Source organism: Liolophura sinensis, chromosome 2 (genome assembly GCF_032854445.1).
Source record: "Liolophura sinensis isolate JHLJ2023 chromosome 2, CUHK_Ljap_v2, whole genome shotgun sequence".
NCBI classification, from domain to species: Eukaryota; Metazoa; Mollusca; class Polyplacophora; order Chitonida; family Chitonidae; genus Liolophura; species Liolophura sinensis.
Window position 1 is genome coordinate 15646745 of NC_088296.1, and position 14366 is coordinate 15661110.

The 14366-nt window shown below is 36.0% G+C and overlaps 1 protein-coding gene across 1 annotated transcript; it reads left to right on the top strand.

The window, feature by feature from the left end:
- The first annotated feature begins 3764 nt into the window (after positions 1-3764).
- On the top strand, positions 3765-12567 carry LOC135462526 (histone-lysine N-methyltransferase PRDM9-like). The gene is made up of 9 exons (XM_064739752.1): positions 3765-4298; positions 4984-5115; positions 5956-6032; positions 7556-7691; positions 8518-8594; positions 9622-9822; positions 10310-10595; positions 10991-11912; positions 12546-12567. Exons 1-9 carry the CDS (start codon positions 4151-4153, stop codon positions 12565-12567), a joined length of 2001 nt encoding a protein of 666 aa, XP_064595822.1. The 5' UTR covers positions 3765-4150.
- Positions 12568-14366: the final 1799 nt, after the last annotated feature.

A 14366-nucleotide genomic window follows, 5' to 3' on the forward strand; every position in this document is an offset into this window, starting at 1 on the left:
AGTTATATGGGAATAAGAATTTTTCATAGTGCTGAATTTATTTTGTGAGGATCTGTGTTTTTATCTGAATTTTATTCTGTTTCTGTAAAATTAGGCTACATTTTACATATAGTTGTTTCTTGGGATCTGGTAGACATGGCTGCCTAATTTGTTTCTGTAACCAACTAGAGCAACGTTAGTGAATCAAGGGAGATAACTGTGATGTCATTTCAAAGTTTGCTGATAGCATCTCAGCTGCCACAAAATTTTTTTTCCTGATTTCTTGCTTATATTTTAAAACATATTAGCATTTCACACACACGTACATTTCTGCAGTATTAAATAATACATGCATGTACTTTGTAAACACAATTGCAGAGTGGCTGAAGGACTTCAAATTGTTCACAATTGTTTTAAATTTAATGAACCTCCAAGTCAAGCCACAGCAACAATCACGCAAAGAAGGCAAAAGATTTTTTGAACGTCTATCAACATGCACTGTCCATTTGGTAACATGTATTGAAAACAGAAATTGAAACCCCAGTCTTGGACACGACCAGCTCAAGAAGTGTTTCGAACAGTTGGCGATTCAACAGTGTATACAAAGTTGATTGAGGCCTAGCACAATTAATTCTTTGTTTCCCATCATTTGCTCGCACGTAATTTTACTCTCACATCGCGAAATCATTTTTTTCATTTTAGCCAAACATTGTCTCAGAAGGTGACATGATCGTAAAATAATGATAATTATCATAAAATATTGATAATGGAAAATATTATCCTGCCCCCATCACCAATTTTCGTGAATATTCTGACTGGGAAACGAGGAATCAAGTGTTGTTAGCCAAATGCTTGGCGAATATCATCTACCTCATACTACACGTATTTAAAAGAAAATGTATTAAGTAGAGTGAGCTGTGTCCTCAACAAGCTATGTAGTTCTTCCTGTTGTGATTAATGAAAATGGGTCAGCGACATGCGTATATCATGATGTTGCTTGTGACAGGCTGAAGAACAACAGATGGCAATTGACTTTGTCTTCTTTTTTGTCTCTTTTAAAAAGATTAGAAGTGCAGGAACTGATTTATAACTGGAATTTTTCCACAAAAAAAAATGAATGAAATGTTTGGAAAATAACTTCAGAAGAATCAGATTTTCCCGTTTGACCAATTTTTCTTTTCTAAAAAGTTAGTGTTATGGAGGATCTGCTGAACCCTTCATTATAAAAAAACAGACAATAGAGTAATAAAGCATTTTATTTTGTGGCAGCTGAGACTGTTGCATGAACAATTCAGATGTACAAAAAGAAACAAAACTATGTAATATCTTGTAACAAGATGTTTAGGGGTGGACATGATCGCTATGGTTACCATGTTTAAGTTACTTGGTGAAGTTCACTAAGTCAAAGGTCACTGAAGGTCATCTAAAGGTCAACAATGTTGGCCAGTCTATGGAATAAAGTGATACAGTTTAAAGTGGAAGAGTTGAGTGTGGACGTTTCTTTCTTTCTCCTAATTAGATTTATTTCACTTGGAAATTAATTATTTGATTGGTGTTTATAGTTGGAGTGAAAGAAATATATTTCACACGTATGATTGCAGTTAGGTTCATGGAAGGAAGAAACCATACAGATCCTGGAATCATTTCATGATTTTTGGCTTAAGACCGCATCAGCAGTATTTCAACCATACCGTGGCCATTACAGATTCTGGAGAAACAGCAGTATCACTGGAAATGATCATGATTGGTACTGACCTCCCAAGCTAAAGGAAGGTTATGAAACTCTTGGGATTCTCCAGAAGAATTGTCAGGCCGTAGCATACAACTGGCGTGCTCTGATTTATCTCCCTTGTTACATGACAGACTGACATAATGCAGGTGGGTTTTTGAGGTGTAAAACTATGAAAAGTGGGACTTTGCTTATTAAGGGGACGAAAACTTAAAAACATGACACAATAGGCTGAAAAGAGCACATTTTTTTTTATCTGGTGGTGCCTGCTGCATAATTTTGCGATTTTTCCTCGCCATACACGTAAAGCCTGAAAACGGCAAAGCTGGCATAAATCGCTGAGTCCATTGCGTCCTCCATCTTTAATACCCTGTAATGTATGCTGGGGGTGTGTTGCCTCTCAGCCAATGAGAGTCGTTAAAACTGCTGACTTGTTTGTGTAAACTCGGAACCTGCATCCAACATTCCGGTTTCCCGATCGTCAAGCAGAAAACGAACTATACTGTTCGCTACTTACTGGGAAGAAGAGTTCTACCAGAAATGATCGAACTGCACTTCGGCGGTTTCCGACGGCAGTTCTCCTCCTAACACAGAAGACTTCCAGACTAGTTCTTAGTCAAAATGGAGTCGCCCAGAGCGGATGTTGGCGCAGACTTATAATTTATCACCTTGAGGTACATATTAGAATTTTTTATGGCATGCACCTGCGAGGAAATGCATACTCTATTCAGTGGTATTTGATTGATATTTAAATTTTCTTCTCCTTTAACGCTTGCAGTATATAGATTACGATATCAACAAATATTTTCTAGGCAATAAATGGGAAGAAAATATGTTAGCAGCCTTTGAGAGCTGCATAAATCTTTGAGACATCTTAAATAAAGGCATGCTTATTGTATTTTGTTAGGGTAGGCATTTTTGAATGCACCTCCAAATATATTTTAAAAAGCAGATTAGGTTTATTCTTGGCTCTCCAATAGGTTTACAAAATTCAGATCTGTCTTAAAGCTAGGCCTTCAGTTAGCTTTAACTCTGATACTTAATTGCCATTATCAATTTCTGAGGTCACACCTAATCACAGCTTACCTCAAGAGTTATCTCAATGGAGGTAATTCGATTTGGCCCTATTTTGAGTTGAAGGAGAAAAAGGAAAAAAATTGAGATCAGGAATTCAAAATTTAGAAAAGTTTAGACAATAAAAACAAATCAAACTCAGAATTTATACATATAAGAAAGTTGATGTTCCACAGTTCAAGTTTGAAAAGGAATTATTGTACATTATTCACCCCCTCCCGCTGAATTTTCAACACAAAAATACTTTTCAAACTGCCACGTCTCAAATAAATTGAGGACCTTAGTTTGAAAACTCCTTGGCCTTTAATTTCAAACTTCACCGTGACCTTCCACCCTCCCTTCCCCTCAGCCCAGTCCATCCCCACAGTTTCTAGGGCTATGGACGTGTATCTGAATATGGCATAAAATATACATGTATATCAAAGGATATAGACATGGTGCTGCTACACAAGCTGTCGTATATCCACTTCTGAGACTTTTGGACCACACAGGCATACTTTGAACTGGAGGCCAAATGTAGGCCTACATGGGGGATAAAAAAAATTCACAAATTAGTACAATATGCTCAATGAAAACAATTCACTTATACCAGACTGTGTAGACGTATTACTAAATGGCGTGTATGGCATGATTTATTTATTTGATTGATGTTTCACGCCGTACTCAAGAATATTTCACTTAGAGAACGGCGGCCAGTGTTATGGTGGGATGAAACCGGGCACATCGAACCCGATCGGGGAAAACAAGACCGTCTGCAGGTTGCTTAAAGACCTTCCCACATACGGTCGGAGAGCAACATGAGCTGGAATGAAAACGTGATAAAGGAAAGAACAAAAAAGCTTATTTGGATCGCTTTGTTACGGAGTTTTGCAGGTAAAGTGGCGCCGAACGAACCGCTGTATCACGTGATCTCATTAGTATGCAGCCTCGACCTGGTTCTCGCGGTTTTCTTCCTTTCCATCGTCTGCTCTCTTGAAAGTCAGTCGCAGTTATTGAAATGAAAGATGGCAAGCAAGACTAGTGGCAAGAAAATTTTTGCTTTTGAGGTTTGGCTAAGCTGTTTTGCAATTGTTTTGTACGACAATATGGTTTGTGTGCGTTGTTCTTACTTTTGTAGCGAAAAGAAGCTATTATATTTTGATTTTTGAAGACCCTCCCCTCCCCATTGTTACATGTAGGCCTACGCCTGGAGCACTGTCTGTCAAAAAAGCATTTACGCGAATAGAAGTTCAGCAGGCTTAGAGTCTGACTGTAGGACAAATTGTCAGTGGTAATAATCTAGTTGATACGCAGAATAAATGCTTTAAATTTGTTTTTCTTAACTGTCATCAGGCAAAGATTCCTAAAATAGCGAATGTGACAGTTCCAATGATGACGTTACCCCAAAGGAAAGAAGTAGAAGAGGAATGTAACGTGGATCAACATTTCAGCAAGGCGGAGCTGGCAAAGATGTCGCAGTATGAGAAGAAGAGATATCAAAATCTGAAGAGAAACTATTTAATGCTTCTCTCACTTGGTAAATAAGCAACTACATGTAGTTTATAGAAGAACTTCATTTTATAAAATGTTTTTTTTTTTTTTTTTGATTGGTATTTTACACCAAATATTTCACTTATACGACGGCGGCTAGCAGTATGGTGGGGGGGAGGGGGGGAACCCACGACCATCCGCAGGTTGCTGTAGACCTTCCCACGTACGGCCGGAGAGGAAGACTTGAACTCCCAGCGACCGCCTTTTTAGAGACTCCTGGGTCATTTCGCTGCACTAGTGCGCTAACCAACTGAGCCTCGAAGGCCCCGTGCTGTTTTTAGTGTGTTACTTTGTGTAAAATAAATTATAAATGACTTTAAAATGCTTATATTCTTGAGTACAAAGATAAAACTCCAATCGAAATCCCCGAAATATTCACTTTTCGCGTATGCAGTCATTTTTAATATTGTTTCAGCAGTAGGGGGTAGAGTGTGTTTGATTTGGGTTTACTGAAATATTCATTCACAATTTTTTTTTTCAAGGCATGTGACCCAGTTTACCTACCAGTTCACTGTAAAGTAGACAGTACTTAAAAATCACAGCTCCCTGGAAGATTCTTTGCCCCATAATATGCAAGCTTGCATTGAAATTTTCCAATTGTGAGCCCAACAGGCACTTTTTCAAAATATCTGGATTATGTCCTGTTACTTAGTGGTGTATCCATTTTATAGGTCTACCAGTGACAAAACCAGAGTTTATGATGGGTCCCTCAGCCAGGAAACGGAAAATGAAGACTCCGGTGATAGATTCTGACAGTGATGAAGAGTGGACTCCCACACTGGAGCGTAGGAAAAAGAAGCGGGGTGAGGCCATTTGCAGAAGCATAGCTTATATGGTAACATGAAATTGAGATACTCAAGAAGAATGCAGTAATTTGCCATATATACTGTTATATGAGAGAGGCGAGTGAAAACGTCAAGTGGAAAGGTTTGATCTGAGCTGAGATTAATATAACTATAATCTGTTATCAGTCCCAGGTCAGAGTTAAGCAATGTCTCTGTGGTTCACACATGCAGTAAAAGTAGTATCAGTCACAGGTCAGAGTTAAGCAATGTCTCTGTGGTTCACACATGCAGTAAAAGTAGTATCAGTCACAGGTCTGAGTTAAGCAATGTCTCTGTGGTTTATACATGCAGTAAAAGTAGTAGTTGAACCACAGACACTTCCAGCCATGTGTGGAGCTTCAGATAAATCAAGTTAAAGTAACCATCCAATAAAGTAACCATCCAATAAAGAAAAGAGGAAGAATTAAATAATGCCTAAGATAGTTAGTGTCTCTGTTACATGGCTATGTATTTACTGTTAATGATAAAAAAAAATAAAAATGGATGCATTGAAATTTTGAAGTTCAGAATGTTTGTAGCAAAAGGTCATGAGTGTGTTCATAGTACTTAAGTAAGTTTTGACGTTTGTTTCAGTGCTGGAGAACACAGTTTTGAGAGTCAAGAATACCACAGTGTGGCTCAAACTATATTTGTCTCTTAAATAGTTATTTGATTGGTGTTTTACGCTTTACTCAAGAATATTTCACTTCTACGACGGCGAACAGGTGGGTGGAAACCGGGCAGAAATCTTAAACAAATCTTAATTGTGTTTTAGTACAGCAAAATGCAATTTTTTTTTTTTTTTTTTTTTTTTTTTAGAGAAACCACCAGCAATACAGTATGAAAGTCTTTCGGCTTCTGTGAGAAATGGTAACAAAGAGAAGCAAATTAGAAGTGTAAGTCAGTGTGCTTTGTTTGTGATTGGGTTTTTTGTCAGCATCGAAATATTACCAATATTCATTGTGTGTAGTTTGTTTCAGAAATTTTTAAGATGGTTTGAGAGTTTACTATATCTTGAATTCCATTCATAATTTATCAAATAATGTATAAATTACAAAAATGTTTATGTCTCAGGCTTATTTCTTCCAGGGCTTTCATTGGGTCAGTATTTTTTTTAGCCAATCACTTTAGCCACTCATCATATTTTGTAGCCAATACAGTTTCTCTTTAGCCATACTTTCTAAGTGGCCTTGACTTAATCTTTGTAATCTTCAACTGACTGAATGGGAGCAGTATCTATGACACATGGTGGTCTCCATCTGTAATTCATTTTTATCTGCCTTGGTATAGCTACTAGAATCAGTTTGGTCTGTTCCAGCTATATCCAGAGTTTATCACATGCCACATTTAGAAAAATTGCCCTCAAAATAATGGCAGAGTGTTCTTGTTTTTTGAAAAAAACTTTTTTCCAGTTAATCTGTGTAGGGTCCTAGAAAAATGCAATTTCCTCTATCAGAAAAAATTTGTTACAAAATAAATTGCTAAATTTAGTTCAAAAGTGGAAGGGTTAAATTTTTCAAGGGAGGTAACTGCATTTACATGTCTAACACTACCTATATTTATCTCCCTCAATAGTTTTTTTTTTTTTTTTTAATCTTTTTCTTTAGATTTGGCTATGAAAGGCATCCCCCAAAATGCCATGATTCTCGTTCATTAGTTAACAGAAATGATTTTCAAGCATTATCTAATGTAAGTCAACTTCCAAGAATGCTGAATCCTCTTTGTATATTTCTGTCAAATAAAATCGTGACTATGTTGTTGTTGTTTCGCTGAAATGAAACCGTTTGAAATGAAAGTAAAGATTGTTTTCATCAGAAAAATAACGAAAATATGCATAAAACCACAGAAAACTCTCATGCCTGAAAAGTACTAAGAAAACTTCGCTAGGTAATTTGTGTACAACATTTGTACGTTTTCTTAGGTAAATAAATTCATCACCATAAACATTTGCATGTTTTCAAAGTTTATCACCATTTCAAAAAAATTTTTAAATTTGCGACAATGGCAAGCACCAGTGGAAGCTCTGCTACCGTTTCTTTTTTAAATAATTTCAAAAAAACCAATGCTTACTTAAAAAAATCGAATAAACACGTGGTTTATACGAAACTGTGATTACGTTCACACACCCATTATTTCCGTTTGAAAAGACAAAAACACGTGGCCATGTGCATTGCGAGTCTTCACACTGTTACCATTTCAATCTCTTCAATAACCAGTATATATTCGCAAGTAAATAATTTTGTCATTTCCGTTATTTTATCGCCAATCCTAATTTTTCCGCGACAATGGAGAGCGGAAGCCCTAAGCTTCAAACCAGGGCAGTTCACACTGCCTTAAATTACTATTTTATGTCTGAAGTACATTGTGCTCGTAGATTGATTTGTAAGAAAATTACCCAGCATTGTACATGTGTTTATAGGTTTCACATGGTTTTAAAAAGGCTGCAAATAATAACAGAGTTAAGCCGATTCCCAAACCACCGAGCTATCCCAAGAGGAATCGACCATTGACAAATTACATGGACTTGGAAGTGCCAGATGATGACAGTTTTTTATGTAAGTCTGACAAGACAGATTTCTGAAGATTGCATGTTCAGTGGAAAAAGGCCTGCCAAACTGTGCATCTTGTATAAGGAACAATTCTTCTTCAGAAAATTTTTCCACAACCTGTAATCCTACTTAAAAATGGCCAAGTTAATATAAAATTTATGATTAGCTGAAAAAAGAAACACGATGAACATTTATTTGCCTGATTGCCTTTTGTGAGTGTAACTATTTTGCTTTGTCCCTCACGCCTAATTTTATCAAGGTCTATATGGTGGTAAGTCTATGTCTAAAATCTCGGTTCAAACGAACAGTTTTTACAAACTTGTTGGCTGTTTGACTGACAGCCCATGTATAGGCAAACACAGTTTGAAATAGTTGGCAATGCCTGGATAACTAGGTAAATTTATGGGTCACAGATAGAAAATATCATTACCTGCCACTTTTGGCAGTTACCAATATCACTCCTGTTTTATTATGTTCATGCAGATTTACATACCCTAATTCGCCAGTCTCTTTGCTTATAAAAGAACATCTTTCAGGGCAATTAATGCATATTTATAATTTGATTTTGGAGACAAAACTACATTAGTTGGATTGGCCAATTTCAGGGCATTACCAAAAGTAAAATTTTATCTGTCTACACAGAATAATGCCTTCAGAAAATGCTTGCATAAACACCTCGTAAACATGTGAAAAAGTTAAAGAAATGCAGTAAAATGTTCCATCACTTTGAGACAGAGGCTTCAACTATCTGTTTATAGCAGACATTTTAATAACGAGTATGTAATATCAAATATCATAAAATTCTGTTCAAGGTGATCTTTTTATTTTTCAGACTGTGAAGAGTGCAATAAGGAATATGAAGGAGATTGTCCAGAACATGGAGCTCTACACAGTATTGAAGACGCAGAGGTGATTCAGTGTTTCATAGGTTTTCAATTGTCTTAACAGCCAGTGGGATACTGCTGGCTTTTCCTCTCACAACAGGTGGCACTAGTGTGAAGTAGGATTTCCTCATCATGTATCTTTTGTTGCAAAGTGTGAAACCTGTTGCATGCTGCAGTTTCATCTATAGATTTAGTTTGCTCCCTGTGGTGACGTGCTGTTGAAGCTGCAGTAGAATGATTACCATCACTGAAATGATGCAATATGTCCAGCTTCAGAATTCTGCCAGTATCCCTTAAAGGTGGAGAAAACATAAAAATGACAAAGTTCAGATGAAAGTGTGCGAAAAGTTAGTCCTATATGTGGTCTTCAATATTTTTTCTGATTTTTCATCAAGGAGAAAAAGACACTTGAAAATAATTTTTGTATGTTGGGTATTTGGAACCACCTTTGGTATTTATAGTCTTTGTTTAATAATGTCATAAATGAGGATGTTACACAGGTTTAATGAATTTTTTTGCTCTAGAGTTTGTTCTTTTTATCTAACAAATGTATTAAACCTCAATTTGGATCATATTTATATTTTTAATATGTTCATAAATATTATCATAATTTATGTTAAATGCATATGTTTCGATATAAACAACAAATTTACATTCAAATAAATTTATTAGACAAGCATCACATTCTTACTTAGAACATTATTATTAACAACAATGAATACCAAAAGTTGGTCCCAAATATCCACCATACAGAAATACTTTTAAATACCCTTTTCTCTGGAAAAAAAAAAATCCAAAGAAATATTAAAGATCATATTTGCAATTAAGTGTCCACGCTTTTTCATCTGATTTTGACATGATTTTTATGTTTTATTCTCCTTTAAGGGTTAAAGTGTAAAGATTTCATCATCATAAATGCAGCTGCTTAGCTAAATTGTGCAGTGATTTTGTTGATTCAGAGCACTAAAATGCCTTCTTCAAATGTTGATTCTTTAGCTTAGAAAGTAGAGGACAGTCATGTAATATTATGCTGTGTAATCTTTCTGTTTCAGATATTTTCTCCAAGGAAAGGTGTTGCCAAAGCTGAAGCTAGTATACCGAGTTGCCTGAAAATAAAAACATCCGGTATCCTGGGAGCTGGTCAGGGAGTGTTCGCGACTCAGCATATTCCTACCCGTACAAAATTTGGACCTTACAAAGGGGAGATAATCCGTGATATTGACACAGCTCATTCGACTGGCTATTCTTGGCAGGTGAGTGAAACAGTATCATGCAAAATAAATAATAAAGAAGGAAAGAGTTCCAAGGATGAGAAAATTGTTCTCCTTGGGTTAATTATGCTTTGTTTTTATTGGGGCACTGGCAGATTTTCTTCACACAGGTGGTGGCATAGGACTTGCTTGTCACAGGTCTTTTGTTGTCCGCGAAATGTATTGTGTGCTGCAGTTTCATTTGTGACGTATTTGATCTACCCACTGACATTGTGCTGTTGATGCTGCAATGAAAATGTCCATTGTCACTGAAATGATGTAATGCGTTCCACTTTGGACATCTGCCAGTATCCCATTATAGCCATGACTTACTGCATACCCATTGCATTCTGAAGATTTCTTAAATTGAAGCTTCAAAATGTAAAATAGACAAGGCTGTTAAACGTAATCTTTATAAATTAGCCTTATTACTTTCTGCAGTTTTTATTTGAGTAAAATGTTTTGCGTATTATGTAATTTGTATTATCAGATCTATAAAGATGGTAAACCGAGTCATTTTGTGGATGCCAGCAACCCTGAGCTGTCAAACTGGATGCGGTTTGTGAACTGTGCTAGAACCGAGTCTGAGCAGAATCTAACAGCTTTCCAGTACATGGGAGAAGTTTACTACAGGTCTCATGTGGATATAGAGGAAGGTCAAGAGCTGTTGGTGTGGTATGGAGCTGATTATGGAACAGAACTCGGAATACGGAGATTAGATCTGAAGAAATCAGCGAATGGAAGGGCTGGCCCGTCAGCAAGATTAGGCAAACAAGGTGAGAAGACTTAGTTTGGGTGACTTAAGTTGGTCAAAATTTGTACACGTCATTACTTTTTGTGTGGAATTTTTCTAGGCATCAAATAACTGTTAACTCTGCCTCTTTGGTAAGGAAATTCCCCTATGTAGCATTGGTGTTGTAGGTTTAATGCTAAAAACAAAAATATTTCACTTGTATTTCTAGAGAATATTTGGAAGTATTTCATTTGTACTTGTGCCAAATATTTGGAAATATTTGGAGTACAGGAATAGTAATCATTTTATCTTCAATGGTTTCAGTCAATAAGTGTGCTGTTTTTAGACTGGTTTTAGATTAGATAAGAAACTTACATTTTTGCAATCTCAAATTCAGGAGTTGTTTAATTTCAAATTGCTTTTGTGTTGCATTTACAGGGGAGATGATATATGCATGTGGATGGTGTACAGGGATAGAATTTCTGTCAGAGAGTTATCTGAGAAGTCATATGAAGTACAAACATCAGACTCTGTTACCACTGGACTGGAACAACCAAAATGTGAACTTTTCCATTGTCACAGAGAAGGACTACAAAAGCTGTGTTTACAGCAATGATGGAGAAGTGAAGTCTTCAGTGAACTGTGACAGAAAATCAACCATTATGTCCAAAAGTTGTGATAAGAAATCTTGGCATAGTTACAAAAGAAGTGGAAAAAGTGCTGTAACTAATGGCATATGTGATAAAGAGAAAAAGCCATTCAAATGTACCTGGTGTGATTACAGATGTAGTGTGCAGAGTTATCTAACTAGACATGTCAGAACTCACACAGCAGAGAAGCCATTCAAATGTACCTGGTGTGATTACAGATGTACTCAGCAGAGTAATCTAACTCAACATGTCAGAACTCACACAGAAGAGAAACCATTCAAATGTACCTGGTGTGATTACAGATGTAGTGTGCAGAGTAATCTAACTCAACATGTCAGAACTCACACAGAAGAGAAACCATTCAAATGTACCTGGTGTGATTACAGATGTAGTGTGCAGAGTAATCTAACTCAACATGTCAGAACTCACACAGGAGAGAAACCATTCAAATGTACCTGGTGTGATTACAGATGTAGTAGGCAGAGTGTTCTAACTCAACATGTCAGAACTCACACAGCAGAGAAGCCATTCAAATGTACCTGGTGTGATTACAGATGTAGTGTGCAGAGTCATCTAACTCAACATGTCAGAACTCACACAGGAGAGAAACCATTCAAATGTACCTGGTGTGATTACAGATGTACTCAGCAGAGTGCTCTAACCAAACATGTCAGAACTCACACAGGAGAGAAACCATTCAAATGTACCTGGTGTGATTACAGATGTAGTGTGCAGAGTACTCTAACTCAACATGTCAGAACTCACACAGCAGAGAAGCCATTCAAATGTACCTGGTGTGATTACAGATGTAGTGTGCAGAGTACTCTAACTCAACATGTCAGAACTCACACAGGAGAGAAACCATTCAAATGTACCTGGTGTGATTACAGATGTAGTAGGCAGAGTAATCTAACTCAACATGTCAGAACTCACACAGAAGAGAAACCATTCAAATGTACCTGGTGTGATTACAGATGTAGTGTGCAGAGTAATCTAACTCAACATGTCAGAACTCACACAGCAGAGAAGCCATTCAAATGTACCTGGTGTGATTACAGATGTACTCAGCAAACTTCACTTCGTCTACACAATAAAACTCATGCTGACAAAAGAGAAGACAGTACAAATCATGGTAAGCAGAAAGATGTTAACATGACATCATCTATCAAAGAAGAATAGCTTATTAAATTAAAGAAAGAAAAACTGCATGTTATACACGTTTTTATTCAGCTTTATTTTAGAAATATATATTTCTTTTAAACCTTTACTGTGTAGAGAAGAAAATAGTTGTAAATAAATATCGCAGGAAATTGTAAATATGTATATGAATATTTTTTCTGCAGTCAGAATTTGAAGAGAGAATAATGTAAATAGTAATATTATAATCATATTTATTATATCCTATTTATGATTTAAGATGAAATTATGTTTGTCCAAATGAATTTGTCTCCCTGATTATTTGCAGTTTATAAACATGTAAAATTTTTCTATTTTGTTTTCATGAAGTATGACGAATTATTTTCTGAAAATAAATCCTATCTGAAAGTAAACAACAGACTCAATATCTTATGACATTTTTTGTACTAGGCATGTTCAATTTACACACAAGTCTTTATACAGAGATTCACGCCAGTGTAAAGAAACTATTTCAGATTATTTAAGGTGTGCATCAAACAAGCCTTTGTATGGGTATAGTTTCATATCGATGAGTACGACATTAAACTTAAACCATTTATCTTTATGGATTCAAGATAGATGATAAGAATTAAAAACTCGAAGGATCAGTATTTTTTTAGCGTCACTTTAGCCAATCATTAGATTTTGTAGCAAATACTATTTTTCTTTATCTTTTGTGATCATCAACTGGTTGAATGCAAGCAATATCCATGACTGTAGGATCTGTAATTCATTCTTATCTGCCTTGGTGTAACTGCTAGAATCAGTTTGGTCTCTTCCATCTATGTCTGAATTTTATCAATCGTTACATTTAGAACAGTTGCCTTTAAAATAATGGACCAATGCTTGGCGACATGTTTTTTTTTTTTTTTTTTTGAAAACTGAAAACAATCCTTCTTTCAACCTTTCTGTGTAGAATCCTAGTAAAATGTCATTTCTTTCATTAAAATTTGTTACGTAATTTTTGAATTCAGTTAATTTAAATACAACACTATGACCAATACATTTGAGTAAAACAGTATGACAGGAGAAAACCAGACGGCGTACACATTTATGTAACGGCACATATTCTGAAACATTTAATATACTTTAGATCCAAAAAATAGTTCATCGAAGTGGAAAAGTTTAAAGTTTTCAAGGGCGGTAACTTCATTTACAGGTGCAATTCTACCTTGATTTATCTCCCTGTTTTTTTTTTGTTTTTTTTTTTACAATTGGTGATGAAAGGCATCCCCAAAAATGGTATGATTCTTATTCATTATTTAACAAAAATGATTTTCAAGTGTTATCTAATGTAAGTCAACTTGCAACAATGCTGAATCCCCTTTGTAGATTTCAGTTAAGTAAATCGCCATACAACTGTGTTGTTGTTGTTTCGCCGAGATGAGGCCGTTTGAAATAAAAGTGGATTATTTTCATCAGAAAAATTGCGAAAATCCGCTAAAAACTCCAGAAAACTCTCGTGCTTATAAAGTACGAGGAAAATTTCACCAAGTAGACTTTGTATAACGTTTGTATTTTTTCTTAATAAATTTGTCACCAAAAACATGCGCATTTTATCACCATTTCAAAAAATTGTTCTAAATTTGCAACAATGGCGTCAGCGGAAGCCCTGTAAAAATTAAACTGCTCACAGTCGGTTATGCTCGGAAAAGTATATACGTGTACATGTAGTTTGTGTGTGTGATCGTGACAAGTTGACGGACGCCAAGTTTTTGTCAGCATCACTGATGGTCCAGTTGTCATGGCATGCAGTGGTCGCCGTTACTGAAAAATACAATTTCTTGATCCATTGGGGTAACCTTTCGTTGGATCATGGAGGTGTACATGTATTCATGGTTGGATATACATGTAGTCCAACAAACAGACTTGACTGAATTGTCCGATGATTTATGTCACCCGTGTCGTTATCTAAATTACGTGGAAGCACAGGCCCCGGGATCACGAAGTAATATTATACTTTTAATAAAAATTTTAATTATTAAATT

Coding starts and splice junctions, on each gene's coding strand:
- LOC135462526 (XM_064739752.1), top strand. CDS start 4,151: ATGATGACGTTACCCCAAAGGAAAGAAGTAGAAGAGGAATGTAACGTG. Junction 5,116..5,955: donor GCGTAGGAAAAAGAAGCGGG/GTGAGGCCATTT, acceptor TTTTTTTTTTAG/AGAAACCACCAGCAATACAG. Junction 10,596..10,990: donor AGCAAGATTAGGCAAACAAG/GTGAGAAGACTT, acceptor TTGCATTTACAG/GGGAGATGATATATGCATGT.